The 20,005-nt window shown below is 40.4% G+C and overlaps 1 protein-coding gene across 1 annotated transcript in view; it reads right to left on the bottom strand.

Annotated features, from left to right (window-relative positions):
- ZNF827 (zinc finger protein 827) overlaps window positions 1-20,005 on the bottom strand; it is a 100,205-nt gene that overhangs the window by 48,885 nt on the left and 31,315 nt on the right. Inside the window, exons 4-5 of the mRNA XM_059471286.1 lie at window positions 11,797-12,280; window positions 167-400 (exon numbers count right to left, since the gene is read on the bottom strand). Of these exons, the coding sequence (XP_059327269.1) occupies window positions 167-400; window positions 11,797-12,280 (718 nt within the window). The remainder of the gene's footprint in view (window positions 1-166; window positions 401-11,796; window positions 12,281-20,005) is intronic.

Genomic DNA, 20,005 nt, shown 5'->3' with positions numbered 1-20,005 from the left:
ACCAAACTGAGATATTTCACATACATGACACTTTGTAGACAGGCCTTTTCAATTGTTCCTTGGCTTGCTATTAAGCTCAACCTACCTTCTTGCAAGGTAACCCTGCTAGCATACACAAAAAAGAAAAAAAAATTAAAAATTCAGTATTATGAAATGAAATATCTACCTGAGAGCTTCATGAGGAGCTCGGATGCTGCCTTGACTGACATGTCCTGCCTGATCACATTTGCCTGCGCTTCTTGTGGCTTGAGTTTCTCTTCAGGGACATTGGGAGCTGAGGCTTCAGACTCTTGGCTGAACACATAGCTGGGCTGAGACACGGCTGAACTTCCAGCTTCTTCATCCTTAGGCTCCTCTTTCACTTTAAAATTAGAAGTCAAGGGCTCCTTTTGATTTGCAGCTGTTAAGAGAAGGAAAGAAGCGAGTGTAATACATAATCCTGGAACAGGTAGTAACAGGAAGAAACCATAACCTGAGAAATGCTAGAGCCGGTACAGGCAGCAGACACATCCAACTGTGCTCAAAGATGCTTCAAGGGACAAACAAACTTCTGCACCTTTTCTACAAAGGGGCAGTTTTGAAACACAACAACTGCATGTACCAAAGCTCAGAAGAACATTCTCTCACTTGTTTCCCCCTGCTCCTCCTAAAAGCTCCTCCCTTGTCATTGGTTTGTAGGTTTTCTACAGGCTTGGTGCAAGTTTAAAACTTTTCACCTAAGGGCAAATTTGGCAAAGCCCATGGGTATGATATACTAAGGTTTTAATGCATGGAAGAGAGGCAAGATATGAAGAGTAGGAAGACAGAAAACCTAAGAGAGGAGTAAAAGGGAAAAGATAGCAAGTTCTTAGGTCCTAAAAGTTGCTGTATTAAGAAGAGAACAAAGAGATTTTCAGAAGAGAGCTCTGCACTGTTCCAAGCTCTATATCCATGAAAAGAAAGAGAGTAAATTTAAAATATTCCTTTTGAATACTCCTCCTAAGCAGCTGTACAGCATCAGAGGAGGGCAAGGAGACTTTGGGGAGCTCCTTAAGATCTGCACACTGAGCAATGCTTGGAGGGCCTTTCTGATACCTCTTGACAGCAGCAGAACCTCTGCACGGAGTTAGAAGGATAAAACCAGAACAGCTCTTAAACAATACTTCCAAGCCCAGCCAACATAAATTCATGGGCAGAGGCATGACAAGTCTCTGCATAAGTTGCACTATTCTTCAAGTAAATCTTCTAATAATTTTTTTTATTTAACCATGAAGAGATACTTCTTTCCCTGTCTCTTCGTGACCTTTTCTTGGCCAAAATGTCACTTTAAATTCCAGTAACACACAGCAGATGACTTGTTGAGTGCCTTTAACTTTAGCAAGTTTACATTTTTCCCACCTCTCTAAACTTCTGTCTCCACAAACACAAAAGACAAAATCTGGCAACATTTACCTGCTTAGACCCTCGGTCTACTTTCTCCTCCATTTCAGCTTCTTATCTACTCACAGTCTCCTCACTTTTTTGGCTTATTTCCTCAGACACTCTCCTTCTCAGCAACTCCCCCAAAACTCCTAGAGAACCCAAATTCCTGCATCCTACCATGAAGTGCTCACCATCTCCCAGACACCTGAACTCTAAAATATGAGGTACAATTACCATTGTTATTAGGATTAGACACTCATATTTGCTACTTTGAGCCTTTGTTCATTTCCACACAGGTCAAATATTTCATGTTTGTCTTTGGGGGTGTGCTAATGATTTTTAAAGCTTCTGCATTACCCTGTAACACAACACATCTTCCCAATCTATATTTTAGAGTTGTTTGATTTTCCTCCTTGTTGCTGGGCAAGCCATTACCAAAGAACAGGATTCAGGCAATTGGTATTAAGAGTGCACACATAAGCAATGTGCTCATACACATTAGTTCTACTTACTTCAGGAATTACATTACCTTATATCTGGAATTTTTAATATAACCTATAGGAGCTTTTACCAGCATTAGGAATTGCTTCTGCATTTTTTATTTTATTAAGAAGAGCAAAAGCAGAAATATGAAACATTAAAACATGCTTTAAACCACAAAAATACAAGTTAGAGCTCTCAAGCCCATCTTAACTTTACTAAGGTACTAACAAAAAAACTCCATCTATCTTCTTTATCCTGGCTTCAGTCTATTCTGGGGTTTGACCTGGGGTGATGAATGGTCACAAAAACAAAGAGACCCAAACCTTCTCTGCTGGATTACCTTCTGCTGTCCTTTGCTTTTAAAACATGCCAGTCCAGCTGCTATGCAGATATGAAAAATACCTCCACCAGGATCTGAGTGCAACTGAGAGAGAGCAGTCTGCCTGAACTTTCAGAGAACACTGGGGAAAGAAAAGGTCTTTTGAATTTATTCATTTCAAAAGGGTTCTAACTCAAATTTGTCCCAGAAAATAAAGGAAGCATGAGTCTGAGTGAAGAGGTAAAGATGACCCACTGAGAACAACCATTAACCTGTGGACCCAGCCTTGTCTCTGCCATGAACCAGGGCAGAAAATGAGCCAGGTAGAGCAAGCACTACAGGCTGGGTGAGCCTACTCTTCCACCACCTAAAATAGAGGTGATAATAAACTGGCATAGGTCAGTGTAAGTTTGCAACCATATGCCATGGCAAAAACATCTATAAACAAACAGAATGGAACAGAATTCAGATAATATCACAGACTTTAGCAAGGTACTTATTACAAGAGTTAAGTGCTATAGTATGCAGAGGCAGATGCTTATTGCATTACCTTACCACAAGAAAAAGGATCAAAAGGAATGCTTTTGGAACAAATTAGCATTTTTTTAAACCTTCTTATCACCAAGTCAAAAGTCAGCAGCCAGTGTGACCTAGTCTAAGGTGGTGCCTCAGTGCTCTTCATCCCAGGGTATCTCAAACCCTACTAAGATGAAGACAAGTTCTAATAGCTCATAGGACCAAAATTTCAAGTTAGATCATGCCAGAGTTTAAAGAGTTTAGTGATAGTCCAGTTCTTGGCCCTTCAATTCAGGAAGAACATTGAGGTGCTGGAGTGAGTCTAGAAAAGGGCAACAGAGCTGGTGAAGGGTCTGCAGCACAAGTTTTATGAGAAGTGGCTGAGGAAACTGGGGGTGTGTACCCTGGAGAAAGAAAGCTCAGGGGCCACTATCACACCACAATTCCCTAAAAGGAGGCTGTAGCCATATGGAGGTAAGACTCTTGTCCCAGACAGACAGGATAAGAGGAAACAGCTCCAAGCTGCACCAAGAGAAGTTTAAGTTGGATGTCAGGAAGAATTTCTTCCAGAAAGGTTGATGAGACATTGGAATGGGCTGCCCAGGGAGGTGGTGGAGTCACTCCCCTGGAGGTGTTTCAGGGAAGACTGGATGTGGCACTCAGTGCTGTGGCCTGGCTGACAAGGGGTGTTTGGTCATGGATTGGACTCAATGATCTCAGAGGTCTTTGCCAACCTGACTGATCCCATGAAGTGATAGATCCAGAATGAATCAAGTCTCCCTCCTTTCCCCTGTCCACCTTTCCCTTTCTGTCCCTGCACCACACGTGATCCCTCCTGCAGTGTCAGCCTGTGCTGCTAGGAGCCACTGCCTCCTCACACTTCTGAGCCTTCATCCAGGGTAACAATGATAAACAAAACCACATTGATAACAAATCTACCAGCACAGCATCAGACATAATGTAAATGAGCTCTTCAGGAGATATTAATACTCTGTGTGTTTACAGTACTTCACCAATGAGAAAAATAAAACACAGTCAGGGTGCCCCAACCCAGAGGAAGACCTAAAGGTGTGCCTTTGGCAGTATTAGATGAAGGAAAAGAATCCCAGACTGTTGTTCTTACCCATGCCACTGATTCTGCCTACTCTACCTGCTTTGTTTTGGACAGAAGAGGGAATTAATAAATTAGGAAAGAAGTAGAGTCTTATTTCTTTAATTAACTGGCAGCATATTCCTTGAACTGATGATGTTTTCTAAAAACCAAATATTTAAATTGTAGATAAATCACAAAAATAAAGAGTTATTTGCCTCATTTTTCTCACCTCAGAAAATAAAAACAAAATCAGACAACAACTACTGGGTCAGTTTCAAGCCATTTGCTATAATTAATAGGGTTTTTACTCTTTCTTGAAATATACTAAAGCAGATTCTAAAGTAAATGAAGCGCAACACAAAAGGACATAAAAACGGGCAGGTTGTCTCATTTATCAGATCCATACATAAAAGGTAGAGGGGGGAAAAAACCCACAACACAAAAAAGACCCCCTAAACAACAAAAGTCCCCACCACTCTTGTCTCTGTCCCATCTTGGATCCACAACTCTGGACAAAATTGCTAACACATGGGGAATAGCAGGCGTGATGCATCCACCAGTCATTTTAGGGAAAACAATAAACAGATATAAGAAAAAAAATATTGCAAGTAAGGGAAATAAAATTTTACTATGACCAGTTTTTAAAAATCCCATGACTGAGGAATCCTTAAAAAAATTAGAACTAGACAAAGCATAAGTTGAATGTTATTAAAGTATATTTGAATGACAAAATTATTACTCCCCAGAAGGAAGAGTATCTTCTATCTACATACAAAAATAGATACACACACATATCCCAATTTGTATTTAATTTACATTCATTCTGAACAGCAGAATGAAGGATGTGTTGTCTGCACACTGAATAAAAAAACCCCAGCAATTTAATTTTGAAATACACAGCAAGGAAACAAAACAAACCCACAGAGCAAATGAAACCAACAGGCAGGAATCTCTCAAGCACAGTGGATAATGCTCCATTTGTTCTATTCCATATCCAGAAAAAACACAGATCAAAGAATATTCCAGACTGCTGATTTTTATCTTCCTGGCAACTTGGAACCATTTGAGCCATTTGGCAAAAGTAGATGATGAAAGTTATAACACTTTCCTGAAACTGCCAAATGCCACAAGAAAAGCTTTGGGCATCTGCCACTAATCTGAAACACTCTGGTAGAAGCTGCTAACTCCATCAGTCCACTTAAGAGGATTTCTAAATGCTCAAAATGTTTATAACTGAAAGAGGGAAAATGGGCTGATTACTTCCAAGCCAAGCTCAATGTTACAAGTCACAATCAGCAAGAAGCTAGTCACTGCTCCATCTGTCTCAGAGAAAAACATGAAGAAAAACCAGAATCCACAACAAAAATTCTGCCACCAAAAAAGGCCACGAGAAACAGCATCCATAAAGTCTGGGTTGAAAGGAACTATGATGAAACTTCCATCCCAGACAGTAAGCTTTGAGCTGTGGTGTTTAAAATTAACCAAGAGCCTGTGACAGATCAGTTTTGCTGTATTTGGAGGACACAGTTCCATGACAGTGGGCATCACATCACCCTGAAGGCAGCTGTGGTCAATAAAGGGTGTGACTTGAGTCATCCACTATTTTATTCTCAAGCGGTTGAAATGTCCAGGTAGGAACTGGCATTCTGCACGGAGACCATGGCTTATATTTGATGACATTCAAGAACTGGGAAAGAGGCGCAAACACTGCAGAAGCAGCCCCTGGTGAGCTAATTGCTTTGCAAGAAAAATCTATGGTATTGGAACCTGTTGGAGAACCTCCAGACTAAAATCCAATTGGGCTGATAGATTATGTTCATCTGATTAATCACAGAGGCTGCATACACAGTAAGTAGCCCAAAAGGAGAAATAGTGTTCTTCTGGCAGGACATTCTAGCTGGTCTAGCATTTCCTTTAGTGCCTCTTGCCCTGGAGTATTAATATGTCCCAGAGCACTTCATGCTACCTAACCCTTCTAGGAATTCTCAGTCAATTACACCTGAATTTTAAAGATCTCTACTCTGCCCTAACTAACCCATAGGGCTTTAAGGGACAGAATGGGCATTACCAGTGAAAAAGCTACTTGTGGCTCAAGGGTGCTCAGCATGGAACATTTTTTTAAATCAAAACAGTGCAATGGCAGAATAGACAACCACAATATATGATGATACCACAACCTAGCACCCCTGGGCTTATGGAGATCCCTTAAAATATGAGGTCTTCCAAACCATATTGCTTCAGTACATTAAAAACTGCAAGCCTAGGTTAAGAAAGGCCAGCTAAGTAAACTGATCTCCTTTAAAGCTGCTCTGTGTTTGCAAAGCTGGAGTCAAGCACAATGAGACATAGCAAAGGAGAATGGCCAGTCCTGCTACTGTGCTCTCAAAATCTCCCCAGGTTCTAGTCCAAGTGGAATGAAGGAATCAGGCAAATTGCTGAGGCAGGAGCAGAACCACACATTCCTCCTGACACCCCAAGATGTCTTGCTGCTCAGCCAAAGTCCCACAGGGTAAACAAGGCTGTAGCATCTGCTAAGAACATTTCCTCCTTTCCAGGCAAAAACCAACACAGCAGCAGAACAGGTAAGATTGTGAGGACACTGGAGAAAAGAGAACAAGCAGTGAAAAGAGCAAGAAGGGATTTATTGCTGATAAGAAAGAATTACTTGCAATATTGGAACATCTTCTCTCTACAAAGGAGCAAAAACAGGGGAGAGAAATATCACCAGACTGGCCTTTATATTTGTTTAACAAAACAAAAAACAAAACAAACAATCAGAATGATTGAACTAACAGTGTTTTCAAATCCCATTTTGGATAGATGAGAGAGAAAGGCTCATGAGCTCGGACTTCTGCCCAGAGTAATGGTGTATTCAGGGAAACAAAAGAGCCATTAGCCTAGTCCAGTCCTATACTCCTAATGTAAGAGTTTGTGTAGACATTAAAATGAAATTGTAAGCACAGACCTGGTCCAGAATTATATTGCTGGCTTCTTTTAAGTTGTATTGGACTGAGTACACACAAAGAAAAGGTGTTTGCTATTCTGCATTTTAAATTGCTGGATTAGAACAGAGACTACACTGCCTTACTTGCTAAATTCTACATGTTCCTTCAAGATGTAAAACACGATGCTGTGATTTTAAGGATGTTGGGAAATTGTGGATGCAAGACTAGAACTTACTGAAAAGAGATTATAAGGGTGATGATATATCAGTAGCAAAGATTAGAACAAGATTTTATTTGCCCAAGTTTTAAGTAGATGTGCTATTGCATATCAGCATTTTACTTCAAACTAAAGGTCCGTATGGAAACTGGGAAAATGTGAATCTGGAGAGATTTCAAAGAGAGAACTTGATGACATCAGGGGTATTTGCACTGACAGCAGCATTATGGAATTCACAGTATTTTTAAATTAAGGACATGGCTCACTAATTGCCAGTCCTGTGAGCTTACATATTCTAATTTAAATTTTACATTCTGACATAAACTATGAATCCCAAATATAGACAGCCTGGTCTTTTCTTTGGAACTTGCTACTCAAATACATAAATTATGGCAATTAAATTTGATATGATTTTATTTTATTAAAAATAATTGTTTGAAGAGTTCAAGCCAGCCAGTTCAGCACAGTCAATGGCAGATGATAAAACATTTCAAATTACTTGTATTACCTTTAAGGAACACAGTAATTTTCAAGAGCCAAACAGAACAAATGATTAGTTAGCTTTTCTACTAATATGCTGTATGTAGCTGTCTGATGATTTACTCTCTCATTATGCCATTAATGGAATCAGCTAATAAAACACAAATGAAAAGCCCAAATATTTTGGACAGTCACCAAAGTCCCATGGTGGCTTTATTTCCCAAAATAAAGACTTGACTCCTCGCATGACAGTGACAGCAGACATGACAAACTGAGAGAAAGCAGTTTCTAATTGGTTTAACATGGCCAGCCCCAAACCCTCAGCATTTTAGCTCCTTCCTCCTGTCTTCTTTTAAGGTTTCCCATGCAAGTAACTTGGGGAACATAAAAAGAACAGCAGAGGCAGGGCACACTTGATACCACTCCAGAAGATGAAGAGACCTGCTGCTGGAGCAGTGCACTTGTTTAAATCCAGGGAGGTGGGGAGAGAGGCCAGCAATGAAGGATGTGTACCAATTACTGCTTCCACACAGAACCCCATGGAGAGCCATAGTGCAAGAATCCCATTCATTTTGTTGGGATTCATTTATTTCCAAATGTTAAAAGTTACTGCAGCACATAACGTAGGCACAGTAATAACATCACTAGGGTACGCTGGCCATTGTAGTTTGGATCATTGTGAAAGAAATTTTTATTGGCAAAAAAAAAAAAGCTAAAGCCTGAAAAGTGGATGGAAGGACACCAGTATTTAAAGAGATGTGTTGTATAATGTCTGCCACTGAAACCTTTGAATCAGGAAAATCAAATACTCTTTAAATTAAGATATGAATGCTATTATAAAGTTTCAACATGGAATTTAATGGACTGGGGGAGGAAAGCATTCTGACAAAGCACTGCTACACCAAAATACTGAAAAAATTTAAAGTGTACAAGCAGACCTGTTGAAGTCAGAGGGGCAAGATTTGAAGATAAAAACATGCCCATGCTTAAATATTCTTCTTTTTATGTGTTGAGTATCTGCTAATCATCTTTATAAAAAACTCTGACTAAAGTTTCAGAGAACCCTTTTAAATTTCTTGTCAATTTAAAATCCTCTCCCACCTTAAACTAGGACTTAGAGAATTGAATCTAGGAAAAAAAAATCAAGATTTGTTCTAAGTTTTAGATTTACATTTGGAGATTTGTGTTATGCTTTATTTCATAAAACACATAACTAAATATCTTTCTGGCAAGCAATGGCACAGAATTGGGCATGAAGTGGTCTTGAAAAGGTCACCCACACCAGTATTTCTCAATCTCTTTAAATCTAAAGCTCCCCTGAGCCTTTCTAAAAAAAAACTGAATGGCTGTTTTGGGCAGTGTCACCATAATTCATCTCTGGCCCACTCCAAACCAGGTCTAAACTTCAAACATCTGTAAATTTGCCCCCAGTTTGCATCTCTGCATCTTGCTGCTTGTTTTTGTTCAGATAACATTTCTTGCCACTGCTTATGACATCCTATGGTCCACTGATAGAGATATAGAGATTTAGTCCATCTTACTGCTTCATATGTGACCAGCCATATCTGACAGGCAGCTGTTTGTACATTTCCCCAGTGGCAGAGATGCCACAATCTCTCCAGCCAAACTATCCTAGAGGTATAAACACCTCAGCTGGGGAAAGATTTTCCTAAAACTAACTTAAACCTTACAGTGATAAGCCTTACAATCTTTTTACTTTTTGTCCTAATGACAATGAGTTTATGATTATTTACTCTAATCTCCATTCTCCAGGAAACTGTGCTAAGGCACATGGGAAACAAAGAAGTGGTTGGTGACAGCCAATGTGGCTTCACCAGGGGCAAGTCTTGCCTGACAAATTTGGTGGCTTTTCATGGTGGAACTAAAGCACTGGTGGACAGGGGCAAGCAGACTTGTGCCAAGCATTTGACACTGTCACATGCGACACCCTTGTCCCTAAACTGGAGGGATGTGGATATGATGGATGGACTTCAGCAGGTTTCCCATGAAACTGGAGGTATACAGATTGACACCAAGCAAGAAGAGGAACAATAAACATTGGCAAGCAAAAATAAATGTTCATTTAGAAGATCAATATTCAATAAGAATAAATGCCAAATTCTAAAAGTCTATATATCTATCTACTGCTTCTTTCCTAGCCACAAGGCCTGTCAGAGAAGAAAATTAGATTGTTTTGACATAATTTGGTCTCGAAAAATCTGTGTTGGCTGTTAAAATTGGCATATACAATTTGAGATGTCAAAAGATTTAGATCATTGGAAAGGTAGGGCAAATAATTGAAGCTCTGATGGGCCTAACAAGACTGTTGTAATAAAGAAATCACTCAAAGGAACTTCATTCAGCAGAGCTGAACCATCAGACCTGCAACTAATACTCAGCCAACTTGCTAAAAGAGAATTACTTCTACTCTAAATTTATGCACTCTGTATAGAGGAAAGCATGAACCAAATGTATATAACACAACATAAATCTCAGAAGAAAAGAAATTCCCTTCCTTCTGACACTGCTCTTCCTGCATAGCAAACTTGGTGACTGGCAGTACATTTTAATTCAAATATGCACACATACAAAATTACAGATACATCTTGCTGCCCCAGCGACTTTATAACATGTTGCTAGGTAACAGTGCATACAAGTCAGGTTTCAAGACCTTTAGTAAGTCACCATAAAATAACTGCATAGGCCTTTTGCATGAATAATGTACATTTGTATCCTTTTTCTGATGCCAATAGAGCAGACACTGAAAACATGACCGTCTGCCAAACTGTGAACAGCTACATGAAAAGCCACACACTAAATTGTTGCATGTTCTCTCAGCTTTCAGGCTTTCCCCCCCTCTCCTTCACTCTGCTCCATGCCGCCATCAGGAGCAGCACCCTCCCCTCACATCACCCTCTTCGTGCACAGCAACCCGGATTCAGGATCCACAGCGGCACAACAACATGTGTGGGACAGCTGTTGGACAGTGTCAGATGGATTGCATATCAAGCCCAAATCTGAAACTCAACTCAAGAAATGTACAAGCAAATCCAAACAGACTCACCCTGTCTGCTCTTTGTCAGTCAGAACAATCATTTGTATTAACAGATTATTTCATATTTTTTCAGGGGGAGGTCCTGTGGCTTCTTCCAACCAACACAGCAAGCCATTTGTGCCAGCCCAATTCACCTCCTGCTTGCCCTCAGCTGTTTTCTCTTTTCCTGACTGGCTCCATGAAGCCTCAGTCTTGATTTCTTGTATTAACCCATTCTACTCAATTTCTCACAGAACTGTGATCCCAGAGGTATAAAGATCTGGGAAGATGAGGAAAGAAAGATTTTCCTAACAAATGGCTGTAGTTTCACCAAGGCTGGTGAAACGAAGACAGAACTAATTGCCTAGTTTATCTGACAATAAAATTTGCTCAAATACAACTTACTTTCCATTTGAAGGAGAAAGCTAACTAATTATTTTCTGTTGTAAAGGTTTTCTTCTCTCTCCAAAGTCTAAAATGTCCCACGGGGACCAAGATCTCCTTGTGAAACAGAAATTCCTTGACTGACATTTTTCCTGACTTCTTTCTCTTCAAAAAATTCAAGGCCAATTTCAAAAACATTTGGCTTAGAACACCTCCCCAGCACATCAACTGTTCTGAATTATTCAGTCAAATCAATAAAAGAGCACATAAAATATAACAGATCCACCCTAAACACATCCTACACTTCAGTCTAACATATGAATATCATTCTTACAGCAATATTCTGACAGTGAAAAAGCATGAAACACGTGTATAAAACAACAAAAATAATTTTTAAATTAATCTCTAGGACTACTGTTCTTTTAAAAGTGTTAGCAACAAAACACAAAAGCAGTAACATTCACACTGCCCATACATTTACTACATAGGCCTCAAATACAACTTGGAAAGGAAGGTGACCAATACTTTACTGGTCCTTTTTAACAGGAGGGTAAAGGCAAAAAACTTTAAAACTGAAATTTGGAACATGCTGGGCACTCGGGTGACCCTCAGTGATTTCAAACTGGAACTTCAGCATGCCTGGAAAATGCATCACAAGAGATTTGCCAAGGTAAATGCTAATGAACATGAAAGCCTGGCTAAACAGTTCTCACTCCTAATCCCAGCAATTAAACAGCAAAACTCCTCTCTCTTCTCACTGTTTCCCCTTTGCCCTTCACCATACACCTCTGCTACCAAAAGAAACAAGAAATTTTAAGTCAAGAAGCTACAATGTTTTGCTCCTAGCAATTCCTTGACTTAATAAAACCAAGACAAAGAGTCTCCTAGCCCATGAAAGAGCAGCCAATGCTGCTGCTCAATTACCTGACAGCTTCATTAGAAAATCTGATGCCATCTTGACAGAGATGTCTTGGCTGAATAGTGCTGATGCTGTATTGGCCACGAAGTCAGAGGAGTCTTTCAGCTTTGTGTTGTTTGGGGCTCTGTCAACAGTGCTAAGAGCAAAAGGTGCAGCTGGGGCGCCAGTGTCGTCCTTGGGCTCTTCTTTCACCAGCAAAGGTGGAACGCCCCCAGCAGGCTGCCCAGCCACATCGGGGGTTTTGGACACAGATGCTGATCCCGGGAGCTCAGGCCCCGCTCCTTCCCTCTGTGCTGCCGGGCAGGAGTCACTGTTCAGCTGTGGGGACCCCTTCACCTCAGTGTCTGGCATTTCCTCCTTCACTTTAGACTCTGTCCTGAGGAAATGCTGGTGGCAGCGCATGTGGAGCTTCAGGCTGAAGTGGCGGGAGGAGGTAAAAGGGCACAGCTGGCATTGGAAGGTCTCACCCCTGTCTTGGTGCTGATGAACCTGGGTCAAGAGGGGAAAGACAACAGCTTCTATTAAGCCAGGCAGATTAATAGAATTGCAGAAATCTCGACTCTGTTTCTCACACTGTTTGAAAAAACAAAAAGAAGAAGAAAATATTAACTAATGAGTGAACTCTTCATCCTGAGCACTGGGAAAATGGTCAGACCCCAGGAACAGTAGGATTCTTTCACACAAGTCAAAGAACTTAAGCATTGGACTCAAGTGAAAACAACAAAAAAAATCAGGAACATCTGTTTCTGCAGCTTGGAAATTATGATGTCTGCTTTGGATCAAACAGTCCTTACAATCAGATCCTGATGACCTGTCAGTGCATAAAGACTTCCAAGCTATAACTAATAGCTTTCTTGATTAAAAAACAAACATCACTCTGTACAACCTAACTAACAAAAATTGTTCAGAACAACTCAGCTAAAAAAACCCCCAACCAACACAGCAATGTCCATCATTGATTTATGTACCATTAGAGTAAAAACACAGCACCTGGCAATACCAAGGAGCTATTGAAACAGTTTGCTGCAAATTAATTCTACCAGAAAATAAACAGCTCTTTTATGATACAATAGAAACATGAGAGATGGTGTCTGCCATTTATTGAAGTTTATCAGTCAATTAAGGATCACAGTTAATCTTACTGGCCTCATATTTGGACTGCAGGCTCTTTGTCATGGAGCCTGCATGCTCCAGTGTGTGTGCAATGCCTGCCATCCCCAGGCTCCATCCCGATTACCTTTAGAGGGAACTCCATCCATCCATGCACAATGGCTCACATATTATAGGAACAGATACACTCATTAAACTATATAAGCTACAGACATATAATTATACAATTTCTTGCTTCATACAGTAGTCATTAAACAGAAGGAGCAACTGAGCCCAGCATAATAGCAGCAAGGCTGTTGAAAAATCTTTTTGCTATGGCTTCACAAATAAATTTTAAATCCTGGCAGCAGCACTCCTGCAGGCTACTCCCTGCAAAAAGGCTGGCAAATACATATATTTGTTCCTTACTAATGGATGAACATGTGATCAGGACACACTGGCACCAGCTGAGCTCCACACATTCGCTTTCACTTGTGACTCAAGTTGGTTGGAAACATTTCAGTGAGACAGATTTTTGTTGGAAAATGGCAATTTGTTGAATGCAAAATATTTCACCTGAAACATGGAAAGGTTTGATGAACTCTTGGCAAACAAGGTGTGATTCTCTTTCTACTGAGTAGGCACTCTTCCCTTCCCTGCTCCCTGGGCTTGGCTCAGAGGAAACCAGCTGTGCCAGGGATCTAAGGTTTGCTGCTACAGCCTGGGAGTCCAAAAGCCCTGAGGGCTAGGGAGCTTGGAAAACCTAGCTTTAGCTAAGGCTTTCAGCACTTTCCAGTCTCCTGCAGAGCTGAGATCCAGATCCTGAGGGTCCTGGTGCAGACACCTGGTGCTCCAGGGTAACAGCAGCATTTCCCAAACAAGGCTCTGTCAGAATTCAGGCTGGAGCTTCACATAGTGCTAGACTTGGCCTGATTAATTTCCAATATTGTAAGAGGAATTCAGTCACAAGCTCAGATTCAGGATTTACAGTTCTACACAAGCCCTCAACTCAGGTCTGCTGAAATGTGAAGCTGGGGAATGTATCTCTTTTTTTTTAAAAAACAAGTACTTTTTGCATTCAGTGAAGACACATTTCACCAGTGCTGCGTAACTTTTCATTCAGTGGTTCTTTGGTGGCTCTGGAGGTGCTAGACAGATAGCAAGAGAGAATTTCTCTTGGCCAGAATGACATTCCTAGCACTGTCTAAGCATGACATTTACAGACAAAGCAATTCTGCAATCCTATAATTGCACCTGATAAAGACAAAAAGAAAAGAAAAAAGAAAGAAGCTGGTTCTAACCTAACACATATTTAAAGCAACCTTGCAGAAGAATAGCAGCACAATAAATGCTAAATATTAGCAGGTTACAATGAAAATGCCAGCCAGATTGCCTGTGTACACTGGTGGAAGCAGGATGGTCTGTGAGCACAGCAGTGTGTGAGCACTCTCCACAGAGAACACCAAGATGTGCTCAGGGCAGCAAGCACCCTCACCATGGCAACTTTATCTCTTACACCCACAGATTCTGTGTGCCAGGGCTTCTCTCCAGGGTCCCCTTCAATCAGCATTTCCCTGCCTATGTGTTTAACCACATCTTCCAGAGTTCCTTATCACAAGCATCGATCCCATGCCTTCAGAAGGCTGTCCCTGCAGCAGGCAGGTGACAGAGCCTGGGTGGGAGCCCACCTCCTCTCCCCAGGACTAGGGCATGCCACCTCTGCAATATCTTTTGAGAATGGATGAAAATAAGAGCCATTGATTCATTTGAATTTTTTTTTCTCCTGCCCGAAAACAGTGACTTCATCACCAATGGATTTCTCATAAAATAAAGAGCATTTCTAACTCACAGCCAAGGAATGACAGAGTTCAAACCCAAGTATTTTGAGTATTGAAAGGAAAAATTTTAGACCAAGAAAAAAAATAAGCCAAAGATATAGCCCCCCAATATCCAAAGTCCATTCCCACCAGAAGATTTTAACTTTTATTTTCAAAATTAAATAAAATTAATTTAAAAATTTGAACACTAAAGCTAAGCTAAAATCCCTCTAAAGGAAAAGCTATCCTTTATTTTCTCATTCAGCAGCAGCTAAAAGAGCCAAGAATTACCATTCTTTGCCATTTGGGGGAAAGAGTCAAGGCAGCAACTACTTGCTGCAGAAAGAAAAACAAGAAACCCCATAGAGCTACACAGAAAGCCACAGGGGAGATTCAGGCCATGCAATATTACAGTCCAAAAAGCTGCCTGCTCCCTCCATGAGGCAGAGAATGGCTCTTACACTGTGCTAATGCTACCCAAACCATCAGATGTCTTCTTTAGACTCCAACAGGCTCTCCCTGCAAGAACCACAGGCAGGAGGAGACAAGAGTGCAGCTGGCAGGTTTTCCCCAAAGTGCCAGCCTGAGCCCAGCTGCTGCCAGATTTGGATCTCTCTGAATTACACTGCAACAAACCACAGTGCACAACCTGCTCATACACAATGCTTCTTTCAAAATCCCATAAAACTGCTGTTTGACTTATGCCAAAACCACTTAAGGGCTTCTGGCTTCAGAGTTTATTTCCGTTAACCAGGGATGTTCTCCTTGACTGGGCAAAGGACTTGTATCCTCTTGATTCTGACCCTGCAGCCTACCCCGTCTCAAATGATATTTTGTGGTTCTGCAGTTTGTTCAGTGTGTGCTTGCTATGACACTTGCAGTAATTTTCAACAGAATTACAGTGTCCTTACAAACTTTAGGCTTTGTTTGAGGACTTGGGCACAAGTTATCTCTTGGTCAAAATTTTAAATTTTTGTTTCTCTCAGTTTCTTTTGCTGCCTCCTCATTCTCAGATTACAAGAAAGAAAAAAAGAGGCCATTCAGTTCATCTTCTCCATCAAGCATTGTTCTGATCACACCTCTCTCACCCTCCTGGCAGTCCCATTCTTTTCAGCTCCTTTCTTCAAAGGCAGTCCTTTCTTGCCATCCCACTAATAATTTCACTACCAGCTTTTAAAATCCCTTCTATTTCTCATGTCTTTTCTAATGCAGTGACCAGAAGTGGCAGCATACCATATGCTAATAGTAACATTGTTACATTTTCAGTGTTATTTCTGTTTTATTCTCCAGACACTCAAATATCTAATGTGCTTTTTAACCACTGCTGTACATGCCAAGAAAAGATTTTCATTGAACTGTCTGTAACAATATCCAGATATTTTTCCTGAGCAGTTACAGTTCATTATATCCAACACGCAGGTGCATTATTAGACTCTGGTTTCCAAGGTACAGTACCTTCTATTTGTCAACAATAACTTCATTTGCCCCCTTGTTTATCAGGCAGCCAGCCTCCTTTTGTTCCCTTTCAAGCTTTGCCTTTTTAAATCTCAATTCATGCACATAAGATTGCACCATCTATAATCTCCTACCGACAGTCATCACTCTGTGTAGGTCATATTTGCTAAAATATGCACAATTTCACTTTTAGTAATGGAACACCCCTTTGTTAGCCTTTTGTCATGCTTAAAATTGCTAATTCCTTCCTACCCTTTGTTTTACTGTCTCTTGGTGAATTTCTAATTTGCCATAGTACATCACATTGCTTAATTTATTTGGCAGCTTCTCTGTGAGAAGCTTTGCCAAAGGCTTTTTTTATAGACCAAATAAATTTCAACTGATTTTAAAGTCCATGATTTTCCTGACATGCTCAAAACATCTTAGTAGAGGAACACATTATTTTCTTTTACAGAAACCACATGTCCCCATCGTATCACATCATTTGTATCAATGTGCTGCTTTTTCTGTTACTTTTCTTGTTTTGTTTTGGTTTTTTGTTTGGGTTTTTTTTTTTTTTTTTTTTTTTTTTTTTTTTTGTGGACATTGTAACTTTCCTGGTATCATAAGCCACTTCTTAAGTCATCTTTTCATACTTACAAGCAATATCCCTGCTGATTTACCAGCCATAGAGATGTACCACAGTTACCAATACATCTGATCCCACCCAACAGGGTAAAACAGGAGTAGGGGTGAGGAAAAGGGTGACACAGGCACATCCTGCAATTTTGTGGTACTGCTGAGGTTGATCTTTTCCCTTCCCCTTCCCTAAAGCTGGGTAATGCTTTGCACAGACTCCACTTTCTGGTTATGAGACACAGGCATTCACGTTTCTTTTGTGGGATTATTTTTAAAATTGAGTGTACTTTCCATTTTAACATCTAGCATGTGCCCTCTGCATTTTCATTTCATGCTCTTTTCCAACAATTCCCTCATTTTTAAAATATTGCATTTTCAAAAGTTTAGTGCTGTGTTGCTAGTTTTGATCTGATCCTTCCTCTCAAGACATATGTTATTTATATAGTATTTTCTTTTTTAAAGTATTTCCTTGCTTTGCTTGAAAACAAGGGGGGAAAAGGCCTCTCTGCAGTGCTGGACTGAATTAGGTATTAAAAAAAATATTTTTTGAAAAGATTTAAGGTCCTGTCTTATCCTTGTCTCATATGCAAAAAGAGAGATTAAAAGGGAGATACTTGAAGTCATTTGTGGTGCCTGAGACTCTGGGCACAGATTTTGTGTGTTGAAAAGCTGTGCAAGTTTGCATTAGCTCCCCTCAGCTGCTGGGGAGGTCACTGAATCACAGGTGCCTCCCATGGCTCTTCAAGTTTAACTTAAAAATAAACAAAACCCTCTCCCATAAGGCACATTCAACATCCCTCTCCCAAGAGGTGAAGATGCTTTGAAAAGAACCAGTCCTATACTTCACCAAAATGGATTAGGAAAGCTTATACAGTTATCTGACACTAGCTGAGGAAGAAAGAAGAAAAAGCAAATCAGCAAGGGGAACTGAACACCTGGTCCCATTCCTCAGGACCTTTCCTGATTCCTGCTGGGATATCATTAATAGGCTCCCTAACTGCAAGGCTGACTACAACCCTCTTTGTATCAGACAAGAACATCAATCTGGATCTCACTGAGATGGTTGCTCCTCACAAGCAGGAAAATCCTGTGGTTGAGCATCACATGACCTGCCTACCACTGCACTGAACCTTCCTGCTAAGCCTCACCTTCCCTTCCCTCATTTTCTATCAAACCCTCATGTTTCACCACATGTTCACAATGCCAAACTTCTTTTCCACTGCTACGACAGATAGCTCACCCATTGCTGCCTTATGCCTATATAGCAGCACAAGGAACATTTATAGATATTGTTTTTGGCCATATGCTCCTCTTCCTCACTCCCCCTTCCACGTGCTCAGCTAATATCCTGTTGCTTTCTTGGAACATATCTGCATGATCTCACAGCCTATCTGTCCACCAATTACTGAGGAAGATATGTGCATGATCCAAAGGCACCAATTGGCCAAAGTCTGACTGATGCTTGTGGTATTGCTCTGAGGAAAATGTAATCCCCACCAGGAAAAGCAGAAAAGCCTGACTACATCTTGCTGAATTGCACCACAAGTTTCCATTGCTTTCTGCAGAAGAAGTACATAGGGTACTGTCTCAAGAAGAAAACCTATTCCAACTGAACATATATTTTGAAAAACAGAGAAAAGGACTCAAGAATAATATTTGTTGCCTGTTTGGACAAGACACCTCTCTCAGTTACCCATTCATTTTGTCCAGCTTAATCTTCAGTTCAGTGCTCTCAGCATCCCTGGAAACCATGCTGTGACACCAGAATCAGCTCCCCCCAGATTACTGGGAACAAGAGCCCAAACTTGTGGTTATGCATGCACTACAATTTGCCTCCAAAAAAAACCTAATAAAATTCTGCACTGCATTTATTTTTGGATTTTTATAAGGTGTCTATCACTGTGGAGTCTAAACACAATATAACAATTATAGTTAACACTCTGTGCCTTAAAAGGCAGGCTACTCAGCCCCCCTTGTTTGTTGTGTGTCTGTGTGGAAACTTTCCTTCTGTTTCCCTTCTTGCTCCTTTCACTTCCTCGCCTCCAGTTGTGAGCTGGCCCTGGCAAAGTGCCCTTAGTGGGAGAAAGCTTCATCCATGTGGTGGGTAGCACATGCAGATCTGAATATGGGTCAGGGCTGCAACCATTCCAGCTCCCTATTAAGATTTCCTCCATAGCAGGGGGCAGGACACCAAAAATGTTGGCAATGTTGAGTTCTGGGTCAGTCACTTAGACATGTTACAATTATAATAATAAAATTACATATAAATATATATATATGTAAAATATATATATATGTAAAATATATATATATGTTAAATATATATATATATATATATATATAAAACTATATAACTATATATATATATATAGTTATGGGTCATTAGCCTAAAGACACAGTGAGGAAGGCCCATATGGATACACACAGACCACTCATGGAAATGAAATCTCCAAATAAGCAGTTTCAGTGGAGAATGCCTACAAGAACCTAGAAAAAAAAAAAAAAAAAAGGTGGTTCAAGCTCATGGCTATGCTGCTCAGGACGACACAAAAGCAAAATAATCAGATTTTGAGGATTGCAGCTGAACAAAACACATTTTGCCTCTTATCAATAGAGAAAAAACCATGAAAACCAAATAACAGCATAAACAAAGATTTTAAGGTGATGTACCTGCCCCTGGAAAAAAGCTTGGTTTGTTACAGCATCCTGCAATAAAAGTTGCCTAGTAATGAATGACAAATACCAGCCCAGTACCTTAGCTCTGAGTGGCCTTTTTGGTTTTGAAAAATCTGCCTTCACATGTAGGCACAGCTGACACATGGGGAGAAATGGCTGGAGAAGCAGAAGCAGCTCTACCTTCATGGGCTGCCTGCCAGAAAGGAGATGATGCCAGGTAGCTCCCAAAGGATTCTAAGGCAATGAGAAAACCAACACATCCAGCTGGCATAACCAGAACACTGCATCCTAAGTAGCTCCCAGCTGTACTGTACCATTTCTGGTGTGTCTCTAGTCCATTTTGAATGCTGTTGCCTTGTATATGTTGCAGTTTTTATAATATCATGTACATATAGATTTAAAGGCAGCACTGTTTATAATGAGAAAAGAAATCTCATTTTTTAAAACTTTTAATCTTGTTATCAATTTATACTTCCTCCAAAAGGAATATAAGTTATGCCTGACACTTTCGGACACAAGACTAACATGCCCCCTCCTCATTCACCTGCTTCAGTTTTGA

The sequence above is a fragment of the Ammospiza nelsoni genome, chromosome 4, assembly GCF_027579445.1.
Source record: "Ammospiza nelsoni isolate bAmmNel1 chromosome 4, bAmmNel1.pri, whole genome shotgun sequence".
Lineage (NCBI taxonomy): Eukaryota > Metazoa > Chordata > Aves > Passeriformes > Passerellidae > Ammospiza > Ammospiza nelsoni.
The sequence above is the reverse complement of the archived record's forward strand: the minus strand, read 5'-3'. Positions and strand labels throughout refer to the sequence as shown.